General features: G+C 34.1%; 1 protein-coding gene across 1 annotated transcript in view; it reads right to left on the bottom strand.

The window, feature by feature from the left end:
* BRIP1 (BRCA1 interacting protein C-terminal helicase 1) overlaps positions 1-25,973 on the bottom strand; it is a 180,355-nt gene that overhangs the window by 7,069 nt on the left and 147,313 nt on the right. The window contains exons 17-18 of the mRNA XM_038547960.1: positions 19,479-19,591; positions 2,108-2,190 (exon numbers count right to left, since the gene is read on the bottom strand). Of these exons, the coding sequence (XP_038403888.1) occupies positions 2,108-2,190; positions 19,479-19,591 (196 nt within the window). The remainder of the gene's footprint in view (positions 1-2,107; positions 2,191-19,478; positions 19,592-25,973) is intronic.

Here is a 25,973-nt window from a genome sequence, read left to right as displayed (position 1 = left end):
TTCATTTCAAATACATTCCCCTTTAGTATTTTTTTTTTTAATGGAGCTTTTCTATATTTAATGCAAATCAAATGGAGTTCTATAGTTAATACAAACTGAATTTTTTAAAAAAAAGATTTTATTTATTTATTCATGAGAGACACAGAAAGAGGGAGAGACACAGGCAGAGGGAGAAGCAGACTCCTCACAGGGAACCTGATATGGAACTCGATCCCGGAATCACGACCTGAGCCAAAGACAGACACTCAACTGCTCAGCCACCCAGGCGTCCCTACAAGCTGAATTTAAACAAAGACTAGAAATCAAAAGGAATTTGTATGTTGTGCTATTACTGTCTCGATAAGAAGACTTCAAATTTTTATGAATCTCAGAAAAAATAAATAAAAACCATACAAAAATAATGAAAAATTCTTCATTTAAAATCTGTCAGGGATGCTTAGCTGGCTCAGTAAGTGGAGTATGCAACTCTTGATCTTGGGATTTTAAGTTCGAGCCTCACATTGGCTATACAGACTAAAAAAATACAATTTTTAAAAAAATCAAATTTGATCAGATAAAAATTTAACTTCAAGATTTTAAAATAAGAAAAACTTTTTTTCATATTTTGCATTTTTTAGTTGAAGTATAGTTGGCAAGAATAATATTTTAATTTTTAATTTTTTAATGATTTTATTTTTAAGTAATCTCCACATCCAACATGGGGGGCTCAAATTTACAATCCCAAGATCAAGAGTCACATGTTCTATCTACTGAGCCAGTCAGGTAGCCCTAGAAGCACATTTTAAATAAACATTTCCCTTAAAGTTCTTTATTTTTGTTAACTTGGAAAATAATTATAACAATTAAACAAGAAACTTTCTAAAATGGACAATTTTTAGTTATAAACTTCTTTCATGTTTGGAACTTTCTGTAATCAAAGAAAGCCTTTTTGGTGCAAAATGTCCATTTGCTTTTGAAAACACAAAGACTCTGAGCTCCATCTGCTGACTAAACATAAGCACTTAACATTTTTCTTTTAGTTATATCTGGACCTAAGCACAATGGCTTGCTTTACATGGAAAGGGCAGAAAAGACTAATAAAGCACTTGCTATTTTAAACCAGGTGGATACATTTTAATACCAAACCAAATATTAGGCTCTGGGATAGAAAACAAAGTCCATACCTACAGGTAGCTAATCTGAAAGAAACTTAAAATTCTGCATCTCTATCATTGTACGGTATGAACTTTTTAAGCTTTAAAGATAATACAGATGCAAGTATTCCTAACAGTTCTTTAATAACAGATGGATTCCTGGTATTGACTCTAAAGGGACTCTGACTACTGGATAGAAACTATAGGCACATAGTACTTGTTCATCTAAGTGGGCAAAAAATGACCATCTATTTCATCTTGAGACCCACATGGTGCTTTTTTTCTTTTAGAAAATACTAGTTCTGACTAACATAAACTGTAGAACAGCTGAAGCATATCTAAATAAACAATCAAACTTCAGTATATTCCATAATGAAAGAATAAGGAATTCTAAGCAGACAAAGGCGATTGCTTACATGCTTACATGTAAAAACTTATTTCCTGGAAAATTCATTTTTGTGAACAGCCTTTTTTTCCCCTTACAATGCTAAATACTCTGTTACTTAATTAAATCCTACATTCTATGAAACTGAAGGATCCTGATTAATACTATGTTAGTATCTAACCAGATTCTTCTACTTTTTTTTTTTTTATAAACACAAGCATTATTAAGGCTAGATTTCCCAACAATGTGAATTTTTCCAAGTTTGATTTAGTAAAACAAATTCTGTCCAAAATTTTTCTTTAAAACTAGTAGTTATCAAATGCCAAAGATCATTATTATTTCTTACTTTTTTTTCCATTTTTTTATTATTTTATTTTATTTTATTTATGACAGTCACAGACAGAGAGAGTGAGAGAGAGAGGCAGAGACACAAGCAGAGGGAGAAGCAGGCCCCATGCACCGGGAGCCCGACGTGGGACTCGATCCCGGGTCCCCAGGATCCCGCCCTGGGCCAAAGACAGGCGCTAAACCACTGCGCCACCCAGGGCTCCCTATTATTTCTTACTTTAAGCCCATCTGAGAATCTTACCAGATATATATCTACTGGGATTACTCCTGAAGCGATCATCCACTAGAATAAGAGCTCCCCAATCATTTTTGTGTCGAATACACCTATAAAAAGAAATAGGGAGAAAAATCAAACAAAAATAAACTTGAAAATAAAAACCAACAGGGTGCTTTGGTGGTGCAGTTGATTAAGCCTCTGGCTCTTCATTTTGTAACAGTTTGTGATCTCAGAATGGTGAGATTGAGCCCTGCACTGGGCTCCATACTTAGCAGGGAGTCTGCTTGAGAGTATTTCTCCCTCTCCCTGCCTTCCTACTTGTGCTCTCTTTCTAAAATAAATAAAGCTTTAAAAAAAAAGAAAAGCCAAATTTCTCATGGGACAGATAAAAGAATGAGAAAGTCAGTGATATATCAGTGGAATATTCCTTTAATCAAAGCTTTGCTATTATGAGCAAGGTTATAGAAATGGTTCAATATAATATACCAAAGTAGGTATATTAAAAAAACAATTGCCAACTATTGATGACTTATATTAAAAATGTTATATGCATTCTATTTTGAAAACCAAAATATTATTGAAAATATTTTCCAAAATCTTAGCCACACAGACTTTTTTTTTTTTTTTTAACCTTTGGTATCATATTAGTTGTAGATTTTATGTAAATGAACTTTGTTCTAGTTTAATGAGTTTTCATCATTAATGAATGTTTAATTTTGTAAAAAAGAAACCTCGGAAGTATCAATTGATATGATCATGTAGTTTTTCTTCTTTAGACTGTTAGCATGGTGAAGCACATTGGCAAAATTTCAAATAGAGGGCCAGACTTTCATTCCTTAGATAGTAACCACATGTTGTTATGGTGCATTATTCTTTTTACAGATTGTCATATTGGGTTTGCTAAAAAAATTTTTAATCTTAAAAATTATTCAAGGGCGCCTGGGTGGCTCAGTTGCTTAAGTGTCTGATTCCTGATTTCAACTCAGGTCATGATCTGAGGGTTCTGAGATTGAGCCCCCTGTCGAGTGGTGCCTTGGTGGAGAGTTAATGAGTATTAGGGTTGTTTCCACATTTTGATTGTTATGAATAATGCTGCTTTGAACATTTGGTACAAATTTTCATATGAATCCAACTAGGAGTGGAATTGGTAGATTGTACAGAATTCAATATTTAACTTTTTGAGGAACTACCACACTTTTTTTCTGAAGCACTTGCACAATTTTACATTCCTGCCAGCTTTGTGTGAGGTTTCCAATTTCTCCATACCCTCATCAACACTTATTATCCACTTTTTCATTATATGTTCTGTAGGAAATGTGAAGTATCATTTCACTGTGGTTTTGATTTGCAATTCCCTAATAACTAGTGATGCTGAGCATCCTTTCATGTGTATACTGGCCACTTGTATATCCCTTGGAGAAATGCCTATTCAAGTTATTAGCCCATTTTTGAATTGCATTATTTATCTTCTTATTGTTGAATTATAAAAGTTCTTTATATATTCTGGATGCTACACCCTTATCAGAAACACTTTTTGCAACTATTTTCTCCCATCTGTGAATATTTTCCATTTTTAGTAGCGTTCTTTGAAGAACAAAAGTTTTGACTTTGACAAAGCCCAACTTATCTATTTTTTTTTAGTTATGCTGCTGATGTCAGATTTAAGAAACCACTGCCTAATCCAAGGACAAAAGATTTACACCTCATTAGTCTTTGACCCATTTTGAATTAACTTTTATATATGGTGTGAGGAAGGGGACTAACTTCTTTCTTTTGCATATGGATAGCCAGTCATTCCAGCACCATCTGTTAAAAAGATTTTCTTTCCCCATTGAATTGTCTTGACACATTAAGGGGGGGTGGTGCTTAACGAATGGGAATTTATTTCTCACATTTCTTGAGGCTGGGAAGTGCAAGAAAGTGGTGTGAACTTATTAGTTCCCTGGTGAGGTTCTCCTCATGGCTTGCAGATGTCAGCCATCTCACTGTGTGAGGGTGAGAGGAGGGAGAGGAAGGGACATGCAAGTTCTCTGGTATCTCTTCTTCTAAGGGCACTAATCCCATCATGAGGGCCCGTGTGAATGACATCGTCTAAACCTAACTACCTTTCAAAGGCCTCATCTCCAAATAGCATTACATTGGGGATTAGGGCTTCAACATATGAATTTGAGGGGTGGGGGCACAATTCAGTCCATGGCAGAAAGTAGGAAAATTATATAGTATATGAGAATATACTAAGTATTAAGGAAAAAATAGAGAACAGGGAATGTTGGGGGCGCTACATTTTTAAATACAGTAATATTGAGCACCTGAAAAAACATCATTTGAACAGATCCTTCACAGGTAAGGAAATAGGCTGTGTATATATGTGGAAAGGAAGTTTTGTAGCAAAGAGAAATGCAAATGCAAAGACCTTGGTACAAGAGCTTATCTGACATAGTCAAGGAACAGCAAGGAGCATACTGTGGCCCCTGCTCTCCCTTTAGTTGTGTTGTTTGTTCTGTCAGTCTTCAGGTTGATTTCTGGGGTATGATTTGGTAGTTACATAGTTGTGTTCATGGGACAAGACAAGCCTAAGGTCCTCCTACTCCACCATCTTCTTCTCCCTCTGTCTTGGCACTTTTGTCAAAAATCAACTTACTGTAAATATTGGAGTTTCCTGGACCTTCAACTCTACTCCCTTGTTCTATATGTCTATATTATGCCAGTACAACACAGTCTCGATTATTGTAGCGCTGCATATGTTTGAAATTGAGAACCGCTCGTTCTCCAATTTTGTTCTATTTCTATATTTTTGTGACTAAAATGAGTTTCTTTCAATTTCCCTATGAATTTTAGGATCAGCTTTCTCAATTTCTACAAGAAATCCAGTGGGATTTTGGAACTGCACTAAATCTCTGTAGATTAATTAGGGGGAATATTGTTATTTTAAAAATAAGCCTTCCAATCCATCATCATGGAATTCTTTCTCATTTATTTAAAAATTTTTCAACAATATTTTGCAGATTTTGGTGTAAAGTCTGGCATTTCTTTTGTTAAAGTTACTCCTAAGCATCTTACTCTTTTGATGCTATTAGAGATGAAAAATTTTAAATTTATTTTTATTGAAATATAGTTGACACACAATTTCAGATTAGTTTCAGATCTTAACGTAGTGATTTAACAAACCTATATGTTATACTATGCTTATGACAAATGTAGCTATTATTTGTTACCATACAACAATATGTAAATAGAATTTCTTAATTTCTTTTTTGGATTGTTTATTCCCACTGTATATAAGGTGATTGATTTTTGTATACTGAATGTTATAACTTATTGCACTTGCTTATTAGCTCTAATAGTTATGTTTTATGGCTAAAAGAATTCTATTTGGAATACCATGTCATCTGCAAAGTTTAAAATAATTTTACTTCTTTTCAAATCCAACTACTTTTTTTTCTTTCTCTCGCTTCCTTCCTTTCTTTCTCTCTTTGCTTGCCTGCCTGCCTTCCTTTCTATCTTTTTTGCCTATTTGTCCTGTGTAAAAACTCTAATACAATACTGAATACAAGTGATGAGAGTGGACATCCTTATTTTATTTCCAAACAAAGGGGCAAACTTTCAGTCTTTCACTATTGAAATGTTAACTATAGGTTTGTCACAGATGCCCTTCTATTTCTACTGAGTGTTTTGTGATGAAAATATATTAGATACTGTCAAATGCTTTTCTTTCTTCTCTTAAGAAGATCTTGTGTTTTTTGTATTTTATTCCACCATATGGTATATTACATTGACTTTAGTTGGAGCAACAAAATTGGTTGGAGGTTGAACCAACCTTGCATTCCCAGGATAAAACCCATATGGTCAATGTGTATAATTTGTTAGTAAATTACTGGATTCAGCTTTCTATTTTCCATTAAGAATTTTTGCATCTACACCCATAAGAGATACTGTTGTGTAATTTTTTTTTCATGTGAGGGCTTTGACTTTGGTAACAGGCAATACTGGCCTCATGGAATATGTTGATACATGTTTGTCCTATTTTTCATAAGAGCTTGTAAAGGACTGGTGTTAATTCTTCAAGTATTTACTGAACTCATCAGTGACGCCATTTGGTCCTGAGCTTTTCTTTATGGGAAAATTTCTGATTACTAATTCTTTTATCTCTTTACTTTTATAGATCTATTCAGATCTTCTTGTTGTATCAGTTACAGTAGCTTATGTTTTTCTATGAATTTGTACATCACATCTAAGTGATGTAATTTGTTGTCATGGAATTGTTCAAGGCATTCTCTTATAAGGCTTTATATTTCTATGGGGTTGGTAGTCACATCCCCTCTTTCATTCCTAATTTTAGTAATTTAAATCCTTTCTGTATTTTCTCTTGGTTAGTCCAGTTAAAGGTTGTCAATTTTATCTTTTCAAAGAACCAACTTAAAAAAAAAAAAAAAAAAAGGTTAGCCCTGGTGGCCCCGCGGTTTAGTGCTGCCTTCAGCCCGGGGTGTGATCCTGGGGGCCCGGGATCGAGTCCCACATCGGGTTCCCCGCATGGAGCCTGCTTCTCCCTCTGCCTGTGTCTCTGTCTCTCTCTGTGTCTCTCATGAATAAATAAATAAAATCTTAAAAAAAAAAAACCCTTTTGTTATCATTTTTTTCTATTGGATTTTCTATTCTCTCTCTTTTTTATTTCCACTCTAATATCTATTATCCCTTTGATCTGCTCGCCTTGGGCTTAGCTTGCCCTTCTTTTCCTAATTCCTTAAGAAAGGAGGTTAGACTACTGATTTTAGATCTTTCTTTAAAAAGAAATAGGCATTTACAACTGTAAGTTTCTTAATGAGCAATGCTTTCATTGTATCCTCAAAATTTTGGTACACTGTGTTTTCATTTTCACTCATTGCAAGGTATTTTCTCGTTTCTTTCATATCTTCTTGGATCCAACGGTTAAAAATGTGTTCTTTAATTTCCACATGAGTTTCCCATTTTCTCTGCTATTCTTGATTTCTAGTTTCATTCCACTGAGATAAGAAAAGATACTTCCTATGATTTTAACCATTCAATTTATTGAAGACTTATTTTGTAGCCTATCTTGAAGAATATGCCCCATGCACCTTAGGAAGGTGGAGTGTAATAGATATGTTAGGTTTATAATTGTTGGGTTATAGTGTTCACGTCTCACATTTTTGATCGATTTACTTTCTAACCGTTCTATTATTGAAAGGGTAATAAAGTATCCAACTATTTAATTGTTGAACTGACAGTTTTTGCTACATATGATTTAGGGTCCTTTTGTTAGCTGCCTATCTGTGTATATGTTGCAAAGCTGAATGTTACATATTCTTGATGAAATGAAACATTATAGAATATTCTATTAACAATTTTTGTCTTAAAATCTATTTTGTCTGATATCAGTATAATCAACCAGCTTACTTATGTTTACTGTTCACATGGTAAATCTTTTCCCCATCTATCTACCTAAATCTATTTGTATGTGTGCACGTGCACATGCTTAACTAGAGTGTTTCTCTCACAGGTAGCATTTAGATGGGTTGTATTTCTTTTTTTTAAATGCATTTTGCAAATCTTTGTCTTGACTGCAGTGCTTAATGCAATTTACATTTGGTGTAATTACTGATAAGATAGGATTTACTTAGCTATTTCATACTTTACTATTTGTTTTCTATGTCTTAATTTTTTCACTATTTTCCAATTATTGGCTTCTTCTCTGTGCAATATATTTTTAAAAAGTTTTATTTATTGGGGTGCCTGGGTGGCACAGTGGGTTTGCTTTGTCTGTGCTTTGTCGCAGGTCATGATCTCATGGTTGTGGGATCGAGCTCCATGTCAGGTTTCACCCTCAGTGCAGAGTCTACTTGGGATTTTCTCTCCCTCTCCTAGCCCCTCCTGCTTGTGTGCCCTCTCTCTAAAATAAATAAACCAATCTTTAAATTTATTTATTTTAGAGGGAGATGGAGAATCCTCAAGCAGACTCCCCACTGAGCATGGAGCTCAATATGGGGCTTGATCTCAGGATCTTGAGATCATGACCTGAGCTGAAATTGAGACAGACGCTTAACCAACTGAGCTCCCCAGAAACCCCCTGTGTGCAACAGATATTTTTATGTATCATGTTAAGTTCTTGTCATTTTATATTATTTTGAGTTATTTTATTTGTGGCTACTTTGAGGATTATAAATTAACACTTTAACTTATAATATAATTTGGATTAATACCAACTTAATTTCAATAGTATATAAAAATGTTGCTTTTATATAATTCTGTTCCTTCTCCCCTCACCTTTGTTATTACTGTAATATAAATTATATCTTTATACACTGTATGCCTGTACAGAAAAGAGGTAACAGCAGGCCAAAATGCTTATCTCTAGAGGCCTGCATACAAGGTAGACTTTGTCTGGTGTTTAGGAACTTAGATTTCAGGAGGGTTCCAATCACTGACTGATAGGAGAGGCTCCCTAAGTTTAAAATGTTTGTGCAAGGGTGCCTGGGTGGCGCAGGGGTTGAGCATTTGCCTTTGGCTCAGGTTGTAATCCTGGGGTCCTGGGATCAAGTCCTGCATCAGGCTCCCTGTGGGGAACCTGCTTCTCCCTCTGCCTATGTCTCTGCCTCTGTGTCTCTCATGAATAAATAAATAAAAATTTAAAAAAGAAAATGTTTGGGTAAACAATGATTAATGCTGAACATCTGCTTAGAAACATCTGTTTCTAAGAGGTAGAACTTTGGGGAAGTGCTAGGCAGAGGCTATGTGAACAGCCCCAAATAAAAATACTAGGTCCTGAGTCTTTAATGAGCTCCCCTAATTGGCAGTATCTCATACATGTTACCATAATCACTGTTGGGAATTAAGTGTGTCCTATATGACCCCACTGAGAGAGGAGCCTTGGAAGCTTTTACCTAGTTTCCCCTAGACTTTGCCCATGTGCCTATTCTGTTTGCTGATTTTGCCTGGTATTTTTTCAATGTAATAAATCCTACATGTGCATACAACTAACTATATGACAAATGTATCCCTGCTCCTAGTGAATTACCGAACCTGTGGTGGTTCATGACAATGCCTATCACCACATATTTAAAATGACTGCTTTATGCAGTTGTTTTTTTAAAAAAAAATTGAATAGGATAAAAAAGAGCTATAAAATACACTTACATTACTTTTTATATTTATCTATGAAATTACCTTTACAGATGCTCTTTATTTCTTCATATAGTTATGTCTATGATATAGACATATGTCTATATGTCTGCCTATTGTTTTTTCATTTCAACCAGAAAAAGACTCTCTGTAGTATTTGCTGTAGGACAAATTTTTTGGACATTAATTCTCTCAGTTTTTGTTTATTGGGAATGTCTTAATTTCTCCTTCATTTTTGAAGGATAGTTTTATTACATACAGAGTTGATTGACAGTCTTTATCTTTAAATGTCAGTCCATTGCCTTCTGCTTCCCAGAGTTTCCAATAAGATATCTGCTAAAATTATTGAAGATGTCTTGTGAGTTGTTTTCTCTTGCTGTTTTCTAGATTCTCTTTGTTAGTGGTTTATGACATGTATACGTATGGATCTCTTTGATTTTAAATTACTTCAAATTTGCTGGTTTTCTTATATGTGCAGATTAATGTTTTTCATCAAATTTGGGAAGTTTCCAGCCTTACTTCTTCAACTAATCTTTCTGTTCCTTTCTCTCTCTTCTCTCCTTCTAAGACTCCCATTATGTGAACATTGGTATGCTTGATGGGGTTGTTCTACAGGTCTCTGAGGCTATGTTCATTATTCTTCATTCTTTTCCTTTCTAGTCCTCAGACTAGATAATCTCAATGGACTTACTTTTAAGTAAACGGAGTCTTCTTCCTGCTCAAAACAGCTGTAGAGTCACTCTAATGAATTCTTCATTTTAGTTATTGAACTTTTCAAATCTAGAATTTCCATTAAGTTCTTTTAAAAAATTCGATATTATTATTGATTCTATCTTAAGAAATTCTATTTGGTGAGACATCATTCTCATAGTTTCCTATAGTTCTTTAGACATAATTTCCTTATTTCTTTGACTGTATTTAAAGTAGCTTTATACATTCACTACAATGCCTGGATTATCTTGGGACACTTTCTATTGATTGTTTTTTCTCATGTGTATGAGACATATATTCTTTCTTTGAATATATCATTTTTGTTGCAAAAGTACATTTTAAATAACACAATGTGGCAACTTTAGAATTCAGATTCTTCCTCTGCTCAAGGACTTTTTTGTTGCTGTTGTGACTTTCTAAAAATAATTCTTTAAAGTCTATGTTCTGTCATGTGTGACCACTGCTAGATCAGCTTAGTGGCCAGTTAATGACTAGACAAAGATTTCTTTAAACATCTGTAACCAATATATGTCTCATTTGCCAAGAGGCTTTGCACACATTTTTCAACATGCTCAGTAAGGCAGGTAACAACTCTGCCATAGTCTTCACTTCCTGCTTCAACAGAGCCTCAAAGTCAGCCATAGGTGAGAGCTTAGGGGCTTCTCAGGTTTTCCTGACCATGTGGCACATCCCTGGTTACATGCACCACTGTACATATGGGCATGGCCCACTAAAGTCCCAGGAATATGTCAGAACTTTTAAAGCCCTCTATGTATATCTCATTTGCTAGCTTTTCCAATTAAGCTGTTTTAGTTAGCTTATTACTTGACCCAAATTTAATTGTCATTTCAGGATGCTGTGAAATTAAAAAATTGCCTGTGTGAGGTCCTAATCAGGTCACATAAGATAGCCCTGTCCAGGAAATCACGAGAGAGGTTCCATAATGACAATTCTCAAGGAATCTCAAGGAATAAGATCCAGCCTCTTCTCTGGCTGGCAGAATGCTGGCTTTCACTAGGATTTAAAACTACTGTGAACTTGAAGAGGGGAATGGGAACTGGGCAAGTGAAAATGTCACAATATTCACTGTTCTTTTTTTTAAATTTATTTTTATTTATTTATGATAGACATAGAGAGAGAGGCAGAGACACAGGCAGACACAGGCTCCATGCCGGGAGCCCGATAGGGGACTCGATCCCGGGACTCCAGGATCGCGCCCTGGGCCAAAGGCAGGTGTGAAACCCGCCGAACCACCCAGGGATCCCCATATTCACTGTTCTTAGTGAGATTCAGCAATTTTCATGAATAAATGTTTCCTGGAATGTTGTAAACTGGTTAATTTATAGTTTCGAAAAAGTTGATTCTATATGGCCTGTTTTCTCATTCCTTTATTAAAGAATTTTCAGAGGGCTTTGTCATTTTTGTACATCTCACCTAATTTAAGAATATTTTCACTTATATTTTTTGACAGGTATTAGTCTACAGTTTTGTTTGTTTCTTTCTTTCTTGTTTTATATTGTCTTCATTTAGTTTTGGTTGCAAGATAGTACTGGGCTCATAAAATGAATTGGGAAGGGTTCTATCTATTTTTTAAAAAAGGATTTTACCTATTTGAGAGAGAGAGAGAGAGGGAGAAAGAGAGAATGAGTGGGGGTGAATGGGGCAGAGGATGTGGGAGAAGCAGACATCCCACTGAGCAGGAAGCCTGACTTGGGGCTCAATCCCAGATCATCACATGAGCCAAGGGCAGATGCTTAACCCACTAAGCCACCCACGTGCCCCATACCATCTATTTTCTAGAAGAGATCAAATGGAATTGGGTGTTACTTCTTTAAATGCTTGGTAATTTGCTAGGTGATTTATTTTCAAACTACAAGTTGTATCTTTACTAGAAAGAGGATTGACTATTCAAGTTATCTATTTCATCTTGAGTGAGTATGGTACTTTGTGGGTTTGAGGGAATTAGTTTATCACATCTAAGTTGTTGAATGTATGCATATAGTATAGTTTTTCCCATATTATCTTTTTAATATCTGCAGAGTATATAGTACTATGACTTCTTTTATTCTGGAGATTGTTAATTTGTGGCTTCTCTTTTTTACTGATCTTTTTAAAATCAATTTTTTAGGGGCGCCTGGATGGTGCAGTCAGGTGAGCATCTGACTCTTGGTTTCAGCTCAGGTTGTGATCTCCGGGTTTTGAAATTGAGCCCTGCACTGAGCTCTGCACTCAGCAGAGAGTCTGCTTAAGATTCTTTCCTCTCCCTCTGCTCCTCACACTTGTGCTTACTCTAATAAATAATCTTAAATAAAATCAATTTCTCAATTTTTAGTTTCATTGATTTCCTTTGTTTTCAAACTCATGGATTTATACTTTTATCTTTATTATTCCATTTTTTGTGTGCTTTATATATATTTTACTTTTCTTCTCCTAGCTTAAGGTAGAAGCTTAGATTATTGATTTGAGACCTTTCTTCTTTTTTAAAATAAGCATTTAATGATACAAATTTCTCACTGAGCACTGTTATAGATGCAGCCCACATATTTGGATATATTTTCATTTTGATTAACTCAAAGTATAGTCTAATTTTCCTAAGATTTTCTGCTTTACCTATAGATTATTTAGAAGTATGCTTTTTTTTTTTTTTTTAAGATTTATTTATTCATTCTAGGGGGTGGAGAGGAGGACAAAGAGTCTAAATAAAGCAGACTTTGTGTTGAGTGTGGAGTTTGACATAGGGCTGGATCCCATGACCCTAAGTTCACAACCTGAACTGAAACCAAGAGTCAGAAGCCCAACTGACAGTGCCACCCAGGCGCCACTAGAAATATATTTATAATTTCACTCATATGTGGAATTTAAGAAACAAAATAGATGAACAAGGAGAGCGTGGGACACAAATGATGAAAAAATGAGAGACTCTTAATTATAGAGAACTGAGGTTGATGGAGGTGGGAGAGGTATGGGATAGATGGATGATGAATATTAAGGAGGGCACTTGCTATGATGAGCACTGAGTGTTACAAGTAAATGATGAACCACAGAACTCTGCTCCTAAAGCCAATATTGAACTGTATGCCAACTAATTACAATTTAAATTAAAAAAATTACTAGACATTTACTGTAAAAAAAAGTATGTTTTTAATTTCCTAGTATTTGGGGTTCTTTTTCTATCAAGTGTTACTGATTTCTAATTTAATTGTTTAATTCCATTTTGATCAGAGAACAAATTAGGATTTCAATTCTTTTAAAAATGTAAAGTTTATCATACAGGATATGATCTGTTTTAATAAATGTTCCTTGCACACTTGGAAACAACATTATTCTAATGTTGTATGGAGTATCTATAATGTAAATTCAATACAGTGGTTAATAGCATTGTTCAAATCTTCTGTATTTTTTTTTTTTATTTTAAAGATTAATACTTTATTGCCTAGCAATTATAAGTATTCAAACATGTATTTTTCTATAACTTATTGTGAGGTGATCAATGTTAAATAAAATATTAATTTTCAACATGTTTCGATTCATCTCTTCTTGACCAATTCTTCATTTTTCCTTCCAATTGCATGCCTTTGAAGCAACGAAGAATTTCAATCACAAAAGTTATGGATGAGAATATTCATCTGCAGCTACCTATATGCTCATTACATGCAGTTACGCTCCTAGTGTTTTATCACGGCCATCCTCTAAGTGGTTTCTCGAAGAGCCCAGCGACTGGCCCGCAGACGCTGCCGCCGGGCCCGCTCGGCGACGGTGCCTCGAGGACCCTCCGCCATCGCCGGCCGCGCGCAAAAAAAAAAAAAAGCAAATCTTCTGTATTTTTATTGGTTTTCTGTCTATTCCTTAAGGAAAAAGGAAATGAAATCTTCAAATATACTTTCAGACTTATCTATTTCTCTATTCAGATTTGTTATTACATCATATATTTTGAAGCTCTTTTTTAGGTGCATATACATTAAGGATTTTGTAACTTATTGGTAAATTGACCCTTAAATTATTATATAATTTTCCTTTTTAATACTCCAATAATAACTCTTTGCTCTGAACTCTACTGTATTTGATATTAATATACTTACTCCAGAAAGTTCTCTTGTACTTTGAATTCTATTCTTCCCAAATCTGCCTGCCACTATTTACTTTTTACAGTACTCAAATAGCTATTCCATGCATTCTGTCCAGGCTTTTAAGACAGTATATAGTATGCTTACTCCATCTTATCTAGAGTTGAAACCTCCAGACTATTTTTTAAAAGTTAATTTTAACTTTGCAAATTTTAATTTTTAATCAAATACATAAGCATAGTTTAAAAATCAAATGGTAGTAAAGTAGTTATAATTAAAAAAAAAAACAAAACACCAGAATTCTCTTTTACCTATGCACATCCTATCTCCAATTCCCAATCCTCAGAAACAATTCTACTTCTACTTTCTTCTTCTACTTCTTTACTTCCATGTTTCTAAATAACTTTTAGAACTACTACTACTTCTTGGTTTTTAAACTTTACACATTATATGTTGACTCTTCCTACAAAAGATGTTTATTCTCTTACATCACGGATACTTCATCACCTCTTCATTTTCCTGATAGTTATACCACAATTCTGAGCAATCAATATTCAATGGATTATCATGTATAGGTGCTATATTGTACACCATGATTACATTTTTTTCTTGCACAAGATTTCTTGGTCTGCCCTAGAGTTAATAACTGTCTCTCTCCTTTTTTGTTTTTTTTTATGTACCTTTTTTTTTAAAAAAAGATTTAATATATTTGAGAAAGAGAGAGAGAGAGAGAGAGAGAGCATGAGCAAAGGAAATAGGCTCCCTGCTGAGCAGGAAGCCCCACTTAAGATTCGATCCCAGGCCCCTAAGATTATGATCTGAGCCAAAGGCAGATGCTTAACTGACTGAACCACCCAGGTGCCCCACTTTTCTATGTATTCTATCATTAATTAATTCCCAAACTTTGCCACAGCTATAAAAATTCTACTCAATATGGTCAAAAATCCATTCTAGACTGACTACTATGGGGCTGCTGCACAGCTGTCATTCCAGAGTGGATTCCTCTCCTAATCTAAGATTTCTCCTTTCCTGTATTCTAGATTGGAACTCCCATTTCCTGAAACCTAGATATTCCTCTGTACAAATTTTCTCTTATTTGACAGAGCATATCTTCCAGGAGCATCCTGGGAAAGTATGCATTTAAAGCTAATGTTTTAGGTCCTTGCATATTGAAAGCTTTATTTTATCTTACAGTTTATTGATCATTTGAGTTGTATAGAACTTAAATTGCAAGTCAAAATTTCCCTCAAAAAATTGAAAATAATTTAAAACTGTCTTCTAGCTTCTAATGTTTTTAAGGAGACTCTCAAATGTGATTTCGCATCTTCTGTATGAGACCTTCCCCCACACACACTCCCCTGGAATGTTTTAGGACTTTTTCTCTATCTGAGGTAGTTTGAAACTACACAGTGAGATGCTTTATAGCTTTTCTCCCTTTACTGGTGCTTGCGTGGGCCCCCTTAATCAGAAAATTATATCCTTCAATTATGAACATTTTCCTTGAATTGTTTCTTTGATAGGTTTAATTTCCTTCATATTTTTTCTAGTCTCTTTCTATAGATTTCCTTTTTATTAGAACTTGGCTCTTATATATGATCTTTAATTTTTTTGTATCTTTGTTGTTTTGACTTAGGATATTTCAATTTTATCTTCTAAGCCTAATTCTGCATTTCAAATTTGTTGCTATCATTTTAATGCCTGGAAACTTTTCCTATGATAAATCTGTTCTTATTTCATTAAGGAAATATTTTACCCTCTATGGGTAAGGGGTTGACTAACTAAGCCCACACAGAAAATCTGCTCCATATCTTGTTTTTGTACAGCCTCAAAGTAGGAATGGTATTCACATTTTTAAAGGACTAAAGAAAAAATAAAGAAGAATATGCAGACTGTACATGGCCAAAATAACCTAAAATATGTACTGCCCACTCCTTTACCAAAAGTTTGACCAACTTCTGTTCTATTGCACTGTCTCTGTTTTCTACAAGCTCTTCCACCTTGTTTTTATTGGTGTGATTTTGCTATTGTTTTGGTCTGTGTTTTTCATATTACAGATTTCAAAAAAATATATCTGGTGATCACTCTTTGCTCTTAATACATCTTTAGCTATACCTGGAGTTGAAGAATATATAAACTCTCTAATACAATCTCCCCAGAGAGTTAATTTGACCCGTGCAGGGGGCTGTCTACTTACAGTGCCCCCATATCCTAAGCTTTTCCACGGTTCAATCTGAAGAATCTTGCTGGCCTTTACAATAGCTTTCTTTTGCCTGCTAAGTCACTCATTCATCTGTTCTCCAGTGTCCAAAGTTTGCTGACATCTCATCTGTTAGTGTTCCACTCTTTTAAACTTTTAGTTTTGACATTTTTATTTCTTTACTATCATGGAATTTTGAGAAGGGTGGAGATTAATATAAATGTTTGATTTTTCCAGAAACTTTTAAAAAAATCTAAATTTTATATGACATCCTTTTCTGATATTATTTTAAAGCAATTCAGAGGTTCTAAGGCATCATACCACAAAATTAGGAAGGATAGGAACATGGATATGCCAATATGATAGAACACTGTTGAAAAATCATTGGAAAGTCAGGGCACCACTCTATTTTTTATTCCACTTTGGTTTATTTTAAAGTGTCCTATGGTAGAAAGGTATTTAAGTTAACAAAACAGTTCAGAGAAAAGAATTTCATCTTTTCTTTTTTCCATTGTTTTCATTCTGCCTTGTTCAAATGAATTATGCCCACTTGAGACAAAGATTATACTTTCAGTAAAGCACACCCGTTAGGAAACTTATAGTGCAGTTGTAACCTGGTCACAAAACCATCTGGTACATTCCCAAAGGCTGTTATTACATTTCATGGACTTATATTACTTCAAATACTCCTAACAGTCCCATGTGGGCTTAAAAAAAAAAAAGATTTTTTAAAACTCAATTTGTTTCTGCTTACTTTAGACCTTCTAGATTTATCCCTTATACGAAAAGTGCCTGATATAGGTACCTTTTATGTCTATCAATACATATTATGAGTTTTATCAAGTGATGTAAAACATTCACTTGATTTTTTTTTTCACTTGATTTTTAAATAATGTTTCTTTATAATAAAAAGTTGCTACTTGTTGACACTGTTTCCCTGAAAATCAATACAAAGACAGTGGGCTATCAATTTTTTAAATAATAAAATTTTTAAAAAAATAAATTTATTTATGATAGTCACACAGAGAGAGAGAGAGAGAGAGAGGCAGACACACAACACCGGCAGAGGGAGAAGCAGGCTCCATGCCAGGAGCCTGATGCGGGACTTGATCCCAGGTCTCCAGGATCACGCCCTCGGCCAAAGGCAGGCGCCAAACCACTGAGCCACCCAGGGATCCCCAAAACACATGTTTTTTATGAAATTCTAGAAAAGTATGTTTGAAGCTCTAGAAGCTCTCTGGTCAACATGGTATAGTGGGGGAAAGCACCAAATCACTATTTTTCACAAATTCAGCAAGTATTTATTGAGCATCCATGCCCCAAGCTGAGGCATAGTTGGTTGCTGAAAACGTAAAATACATGTTTAGGGAAGGAGACAGACATATAAACATGTTATTACAATACAATGAGTTAGATGTGTAACAGAGATAATGTATAAACTACTATGGGTTTCCTAAGGAGTAAAAACTAGTTGGAAAAGTAAAAAGAAATCTTCATAAAGGACATGATCTTCAACTAGGTTTTGATGGGTAAACGTGTCAAATGAATTGTATGATAGTTTGTATGCCAAAGCAGAGAATAGTGAAAGGATACGGTATGTTTACTAGTAAGATATTTTATGCTTAACAGGGAGAATTTTAGAGGATAAAGGTAAGGTCTAAGGATGAAAAAGCAGGTCTTGAGGTTTTAAAAGTAGGTGGGGCCAAAGTGTGAAGGCCCACTTAGTAGTATGTGATATTAGACAAGTAATTTAATCTCTTACAAACTACTTGATATGTGTAGAAAATGTTTACAAATGACAAAGTGGGATATATATATTTTTACTTCAAGTAATTTCTTAAAATTCAATGCATTGTCTATATTAAAAGGAAAAAAATAATAACCGGGGTAAGAATACTTTCTTGAAATTAAGTATAGTGACTAAAAGTCAAGAATTTTGACAAAAAAAGGTAGAATAAAAAAATAAAAATTTAGTTAAAGGTTGGGGAAAACCAGAATTTTAAATAATATTCAGGATCCCCTAGAAACTATTTGCTGAATATTAAAATACAAATTAGAGAACACAAAACAGGTCAATCAACAGGAAAAGACCAAGTAAACATGAAATGGTTCAAGAACGACTTATAGTGCAACTTGATGTGAAATACCAATCACTTTATTCTTGTGTTCTTTATTTTGATTATATGAGTGACTTATAGCCTCACAGGAAAAAATTATTACATGGTTTTAACTAATTACAATTTCATAAACAGAGAATATAAAATATTAGATGAGATTATTCAAAGTCTAAGAATTATTTTGTTTATAAATTAAATGCTGATGTTCCACAACATGAAAATTATGTTATAAAATGGTGATTTAATAACTAGTTCCACAAAGCACAAATTTTTTTTTTTAAGACTTTATTTATTTATTCATAGAGATGCAGAGAGAGAGAGAAGCAGAGGCACAGGCAGAGGGAGAAGCAGGCTCCATGCAGAGTGCCTGACGTGGGGCTCGATCCGGCGACTCCAGGATCATGCCCTGGGCTGTAGGCGGCGCTAAACCGCTGCGCCACCGGGGCTGCCCCAAAGCACAAATCTTAATGGACCAGAATCCTTAGGAAAAGATTTAATTGTTGTTATAATTAAATGTTATTGTGAATTGGCACTAATTCTTTAGTTCCACAAGCATGGCTTTTTTTAAAAAAAATTTTAATTTTATATTTAAAAAAGACTTATTTACTTGAGAGAGAGAGAGAGAGAGAGAGAGGGAGAGGGAGCAGGGGGAGGGAAATATGGAGAGGGAGAATCTTAAACAGACTCCTGGCTGAGCACCAAGCCAAAGAGGGGCTTGATCTCACAACCCTGAGATTGTGACCTGAGCTGAAATTGAGAGCCAGATGTTCAACTGAGCCACTCAGGTACCCCTACAAGCATGTTTCTTTTTAACTCTTCTTGAATTATTCGCTTTATATCCATAAAATCATCATCTAGGTTCTGATGTTCATAAGATAAAACTTTTATTGTTTGGTGGTGACCTTCTATAAACATTTACTGAGTACCTCTTCTGTGTGACATTCATCGTTTGATCAATCATTAATCTTTAAACTTTAGCAAATGTTGAGGTTTTAGGGATTCATTTATTCCACTGATTCTTTTCAGCTTTCACTTGTGACATATATCACTTAAAATTTATCAGTTCCTAAGCAAAATGCTATCAAATTTAGTCTAAGAAGTAGCAAGACGGTTTCTTCTATAGCCCTGGCCATAGATAATATTATAGTAACATTACATTAAATTTCACTTACCTACCTAGGGCCTGGTTTAAGGCCCTATATGCTTGAATTTCATACCACTGACGACCAGGTAAAAGACCTCTCAATTTTGAGTGCTGATCATTGTATTGTCGCTTTAGTTCAACCTAATAATTTAAAAAATATTAAGAACATAGTAGATAACACTCATTTTAAAAATCATATTAACTTCTAACCTTCTGAGCATCATTTTGTTAGAGATTTTGCTTTTCAATATTTCAGTACTAAATTTTGTTTAGTTTCTCTATGTCTATTCATCTTTACATTCCCTGAATTCCTACATGCAACTAATTAGCTGTTTAATTAAATCAGCTAATCACATAGAATAAAATTCATAAGCTTTCAATGTACACGTAGATTAAGTCTTTTTTTTTTTAAGATTTTATTTCTTTATTCATGAGAGACAGAGAAAGAGGTAGAGACATAGAGGGAGAAGCAGGCTCCCTGTGGGGAGTCTGATACGGGATTTGATCCCAGGACCCTGGGATCAAAACCTGAGCTGAAGGCAGACACTCAACCACTGAGCCACCCAGGTGTCCCTTCACGTCCCAACACAAATGTATTGTCATATAACCACCACTATAATCATAATATAGAATATTTTCATCACCCTGCAAATGTGCTTTCTATTGTCTCTCTCCTTCACTGCTGACTTTGTCAACCAATGATCTGCTGTTTTATCTTTTCTAGAATTTCTTGTAAATGTTATTACTCAGTATGTAATAATTTGTCTTTTTCATTTAGCATAATGATTTTGGAATTCATTTATGTTGAAACATACATCAGAGGTTCATTTTTAAATGTTTATCTAGCCTGATAATCTCTGCTTTTTATTTTTATTTTTTTTAATCTCTGCTTTTTAATTGGGATGTTCAGAGCATTCACATTTAATGTAAATATTGTTATGATTTGGTCTAAATCTATAGCAACAGAATTCACATTCTTCTCAAGTGCACATAGAATATTTTCCAGGATAGATTATGTTTTGGTCATAAGAACATAAAGAAATTTAAGACTGAAATCATATAATGTATTTTTTCCAACAACAAGGGTATGAAATTAGAAATCAATAACATGAGGAAAACTGGAATATTCACAAATATGCAGAAATTACATAACACATAACTGAACAGTCAATGGGCCAAAGAAGAAATCAGAAGAGAACTCAAAAAGTATCTTTATACAAATGAAAATGGAAAAACAACAAACCAAAAATATACAGATGCACCAAAAGCAGTTCTAAGAGAAAAGTTTGTAGTGATAAACATCTGTAGATGTTACTGTAGTAAGAAAAAACAATAAGATCTCAGATAAACAACCTAACTTTACATCTTAAGAAACTAGAAAAAGAAGAACAAACTAATTACAGAGTTTGCTTAAGGAAGGAAACTAAGATGAGAGCACAAATAAAATTGAGACTAGAAAGCAACAGAAAAAAATCGTTGAAACTAGGAGTTGGTTTTTTTTTTTAAACATAAGACTGATAAACTTTTCGCTAAATAAGCAAAAGAAAGGGTAAAAAAATTATAAATGAAAGAGTACAAGTGGGATCCCTGGGTGGTGCAGCGGTTTGGCGCCTGCCTTTGGCCCAGGGCGCGATCCTGGAGACCCGGGATCGAGTCCCACGTCGGGCTCCTGGTGCATGGAGCCTGCTTCTCCCTTTGCCTGTGTCTCTGCCTCTCTCTCTCTCTCTCTGTGTGACTATCATAAATAAATAAAAATTAAAAAAAAAGAAAGAGTACAAGTGATACTACAGAAATACAAAGGATTGTAAGAGACTACTATGAACAATTATATGCCAAATAATTGGAGTAACTATTCTAGAAGAAATGGATAAATTCCAAAAAATAAACAACCTACCATGATTAAATCATGAAGAGACAAAAAAAAAATCTGAACGGATCTATATCAAGTAAGAAAATTGAAGCAGCAATAAAAAATCTCTGAACAAAAATAATCCCAGGACCTGATGGCTTCATTGATGAATTCTATCAAGCATTTAAGATAGAATTAACACTGTCCCCTTCTCAAATGCTTCCAAAATATTGAAGAGAAGGGAAAACTTCCAAACTCATTTTAAGAGCCCAGCACTACTCATACCAAAGCCAGATAAGGATGTTACAAGAAGAGAAAATTACAGGCCTACATCCCTATATGATAAACATTGTTGCAAAAACCCTCAACAAAAGATTAGGACATTGAATTCAACAGCACATTAAAAGAATTAGACACATGATCAAGTGGGATTTATCCCTGGAATGCAAGACTGGTTTATCTATACAGAAAACAATAAATCAATAAATGTGAAAAAGAGAGTAAGAACCATATAATCATCTCAATAGAAGCAGAAAAAGCATCTCAGAAAATTCAACATCCTTTCATGATCAAATATAAAAGGAATCAATATAAAAGGAATGTACTTCAACATAATAAAGTCTATATATAACAAGCCTACAGCTAATATCATACTCGGTGGTGAAGAGTTGAAAACTTTTCTTCTAGCATCAGGAAGAAGACAAAGGTGCCCATTCTAACCACTTCTGTTCAACAAACCACTGAAGGTCCTAGCCAGAACAATAAGGCAATAAATAAAAGTCATCCAAACCAGAAAGGAAGAAGTAAAACTGTCTTTGTTTGCATATGACAGGATCTTATATAGAGAGAACCCTATAGACTCTACCAAAAAACTCTCAGCACCAATAAATGAATTTAGTAAAGTTGGAGGATACAAAACCAACATACAAAAATCTGTTGTATTTCCATACACTAATAAAAACTATCCAAAGAAGAAATTAGGAAAACAGTCCCATTTACAATAGCATCAAAAATAATTAAAATACTTTGGGATAAATTAAACCAGGGATGCAAAAGATCTTTACACCAAAAACTATAAGACATTGATGAAAGAAATCAAAGAAACACAGATAAATGGAAAGATCCTATGTTTATGCATTGGAATAATCAGCATTGTTAAGATATCCTAACTACCCAAAGTGATCTATAGATTCAATAAAATTCCCATCAAAATCCAAATGGCATCTTTTACAGAACTAGATGAATGATAACTGGCTGGCAGCCCACATGAAAAGATGCTTAACTTTACTAGTAAATGAAGAAATGCACATTTAACCATTCCATTGCTTTTATCTGCAAAAACTGACAAATATTTACCAAAAGTGTTTATATTTTTCTACAAGTACAAATAGATAATATATACAAGGATATTCACTGCTTCTTTGCCCTGAAGACAAGTAAGAAACAACCTAAATGTCTACCAAGTGGATTAATTAAAATGTTATATTACATTTATCCTGAGATACTGTATTATTAAAAGAAATAGATTTATACATTTTGACACAAAAATTTAGCCAAAATACATTTTTAAAATAAAACCTGAGTCACACACACACACACACACACACACACACACACACACACACCCCAGTTCAGAGCTATGCCAAATCTAAACCAACCCCCCAAAATATTTCAACTAAAACTGACAAGAACCACAGAGGAGACAGAGTTTAAAGATTATGTACTTTGAGCTTTTCCCAGATCTCCCTTTAAAAATTTTCAAATCATGCTCATACAAGTTCAAGATGATCATCTACTAATTGAACTACCTACAAAAAACAAAAATCAATATTCTTTATAGAATAGAGTCCAGAATCTCTAATGTACTACCTACAATGCCCAGTGTACAATAAAAATTACTAAAAAATGTGATGCATAATCAAAGAAAAAAAAAGTTAATAGAAACCAATTTTAGCAAGGGCCCAGCTGTTGGAATTAGTGAAGACTTTATTGTAGCTGTTATAGATATATTTAAATAACTTAAAAACATACAGCTTAATGAATACACTTTAGAGAATCTCAGTAGAGAAACAAAGACTATAAAAAAGATCCAAATGGAAATTCTACACCTGAAAAAATATAGTAACAAATAAAATTCCATTCCATTGGGTAGGCTTAACAGCAGATTAGAGAAGATAGAAGAACTGGTAAGTCTTTTTTTTTTTTTTTTTTTTTTTTTTTTATGAACTGGTAAGTCTTAAGATAGATCCACAGAAGCAAAGAAAAACATAAACTAGAGCAAAATAACCTTATGCACACCAAAGACATAGGTGTGGAAGAATCAAAGCATATGAAAGCATTCAGTGATGATCTAAACAAATTTAAAATTCAGAGCTGAAACAGTACTAATACATTTGAGACAATATTTAGTGCCTCAAAGGCTTCAGTATTATAGGATATCAAGTATCTCTTACTTTTCCAAATGACTGAATCTACATTGATTTTCTATCTACATTCAAAAACTATGTTAAATTAAACTTTGCTGGAAAAGAAATCACAATAAATTCTGCTACCTGGTCAATTGAATTTGATATTATAATCATATCCCTTTTCAAAGAGACTCAGAATTAATTACAGGACATAACTACATTCCTATTAAAAGCAGTGTCACTGGCACCTGGGTGACTCAGTGGTTGAGCATCTGCTTTTGGCTCAGGTCGTGATCCTGGAATTCCAGGATCGAGTCCCACATCGGGCTCCCTGCAAGGAGCCTGCCTCTTCCTCTGCCTGTATCTCTCTCTCTCTCTGTGTCTCTCATGAATAAATAAATAAAATCTTAAAAAAATAAAAAAAAAAATAAAAGCAGTGTCACATCAAAGGATACCACATACCCAACAACCTTCATCTGGTCTTCATAAAAATTGTTAAAATTACATCATCCTGAGAGTAGACTACTTTCATACAAGGTTAGAGTGTATGGTATACACAACTCAGACTGACCTATTTAAATATATAAGATAATGAGCTTTTTCCTGTAAAATTTCTCCTTTAAAAAGATGCAAGTTCTAAGTAAAAGGAAATTATGCATTATGATTTTATATTTTTATACATTCACTGAATGAAAAAGAGGTTTTTATTTTTAGAAAGAGACAGCAAGAGGCAGAGGAGGGACAGAAGGAGAGGGAGAGAGAAAATCTTAAACAGGCTCTGTGCTGGGCATGGAAATCAAGAGCTGGACATCCAACAAACTGAGCCACCCAGGTACCCTAAAAGGGATTATGTTTTAGGCAGCTCTCAAGAATGCTATAGAGTCAATTATGTCTCAATAAAGCTAAAAAATAAAAATAAAAAAGAACCTAAATAAAAAAGAATGCTGTAGAAACATAAAAAATAGAACATTTGAAGTACAAAAATTTATAAAATGGGAGGGAGGAAATTTTTGGTGGCTTAAAGAAACACTGAATTTAGACTAACATTTACAGTTTCACTTATGTACAAAACATCTGTGATAGGCAGTAGAAATACAAAGATGAGTTAGAGTTGCCTGGGTGGCTCAGTCAGTTAAGCGCCTGACTCTTGATTTTGGCCTAGGTCATGATCTCAGGGTAGTGAGACTGATCCCCATGCTGGCCTCCACACTCAGTGGGGAATTTGCTTGAGATTCTCTCTCCCTCTCCTTTTCCTCCTCTCCCTGCTCATGCTCACGTGTTCTGTCTCTCAAATAAATAAATAAATCTGAAAAAAAAGTTAAAAATATGTTCTGTCTAGCAAGAGTTTATAAGGGACTGAAAAGAATATGAGTACAAACAGCCATCAAGTAAATTTAAGTCTTAAAGTATTTGCTTTTATTATAATGTATAGAAGTAAGAAGAATTGAGAAATGAAGACATGAATTTGGTGCAAAAGTAATGAAGGCCTTATTTGGAACAGCAAAAGGAATGGAAAAGAGGCCCAGGTTTGTAATACATTGTAGAGCTACAGAACTTTAGTGATAAAGTAGATGTGGGGCTTACTAAAGAGAAAAGTCAAAAATGACTCCACAAAGTTTCCAGCCACCAGAGAGAAGCAATCTAGTAATCCATCAAGAGAAGACAAGAAGTATGTTTAAGGGAGAAGATAAATTTGGCTTAATTCCTGATAAATAATTAATTTCTGGAGCACCTGGCTTACTCTGTCTGTAGAGCACCCAACTCTTGATCTGGAGGTCAAGAACAAAAATCTATGGAGTCAAAACACTACATAGCTCCTATGAGTGATCAAGTAGGTCAATTCTCTTGTGGATTACTTTTCCTAATTAGAAATGGAATGAGAAAGAAAATCTAATTAATAAATAAAAAAATAAAAATTAAAATTAAAAAAAGAAAATCTAATTAAAATAAAATTTAAAATGGTTCTCAAGTACAGCGACAACAATTTAATCACCTATAACTGCTAGTATTGGCAGCTCACAGAAATTGACTATAATACCTAGCAACTAGTTACCTAATATGAAATAGTAGGAATTGCTTTTTCACTTAGTTACCTTGTAAAGATCTCCTATGTAGTATTCCTGGGCAAGTAAATAGTATGGTTTTTTTTGTAGCATACACCTAATTAAAGATATAAAGAGCTATTCTCTTGGAAAAATTCTGGACTTTCAAGATAAATTAACAGTAGTTTTAAGAAGTTTTAAAACTACTCAGGAGAAAAAGTGTC

The sequence above is a fragment of the Canis lupus genome, chromosome 9, assembly GCF_011100685.1.
Source record: "Canis lupus familiaris isolate Mischka breed German Shepherd chromosome 9, alternate assembly UU_Cfam_GSD_1.0, whole genome shotgun sequence".
Classification (NCBI taxonomy): Eukaryota; Metazoa; Chordata; class Mammalia; order Carnivora; family Canidae; genus Canis; species Canis lupus.
This window is presented reverse-complemented; position numbering and strand designations above follow the sequence as displayed.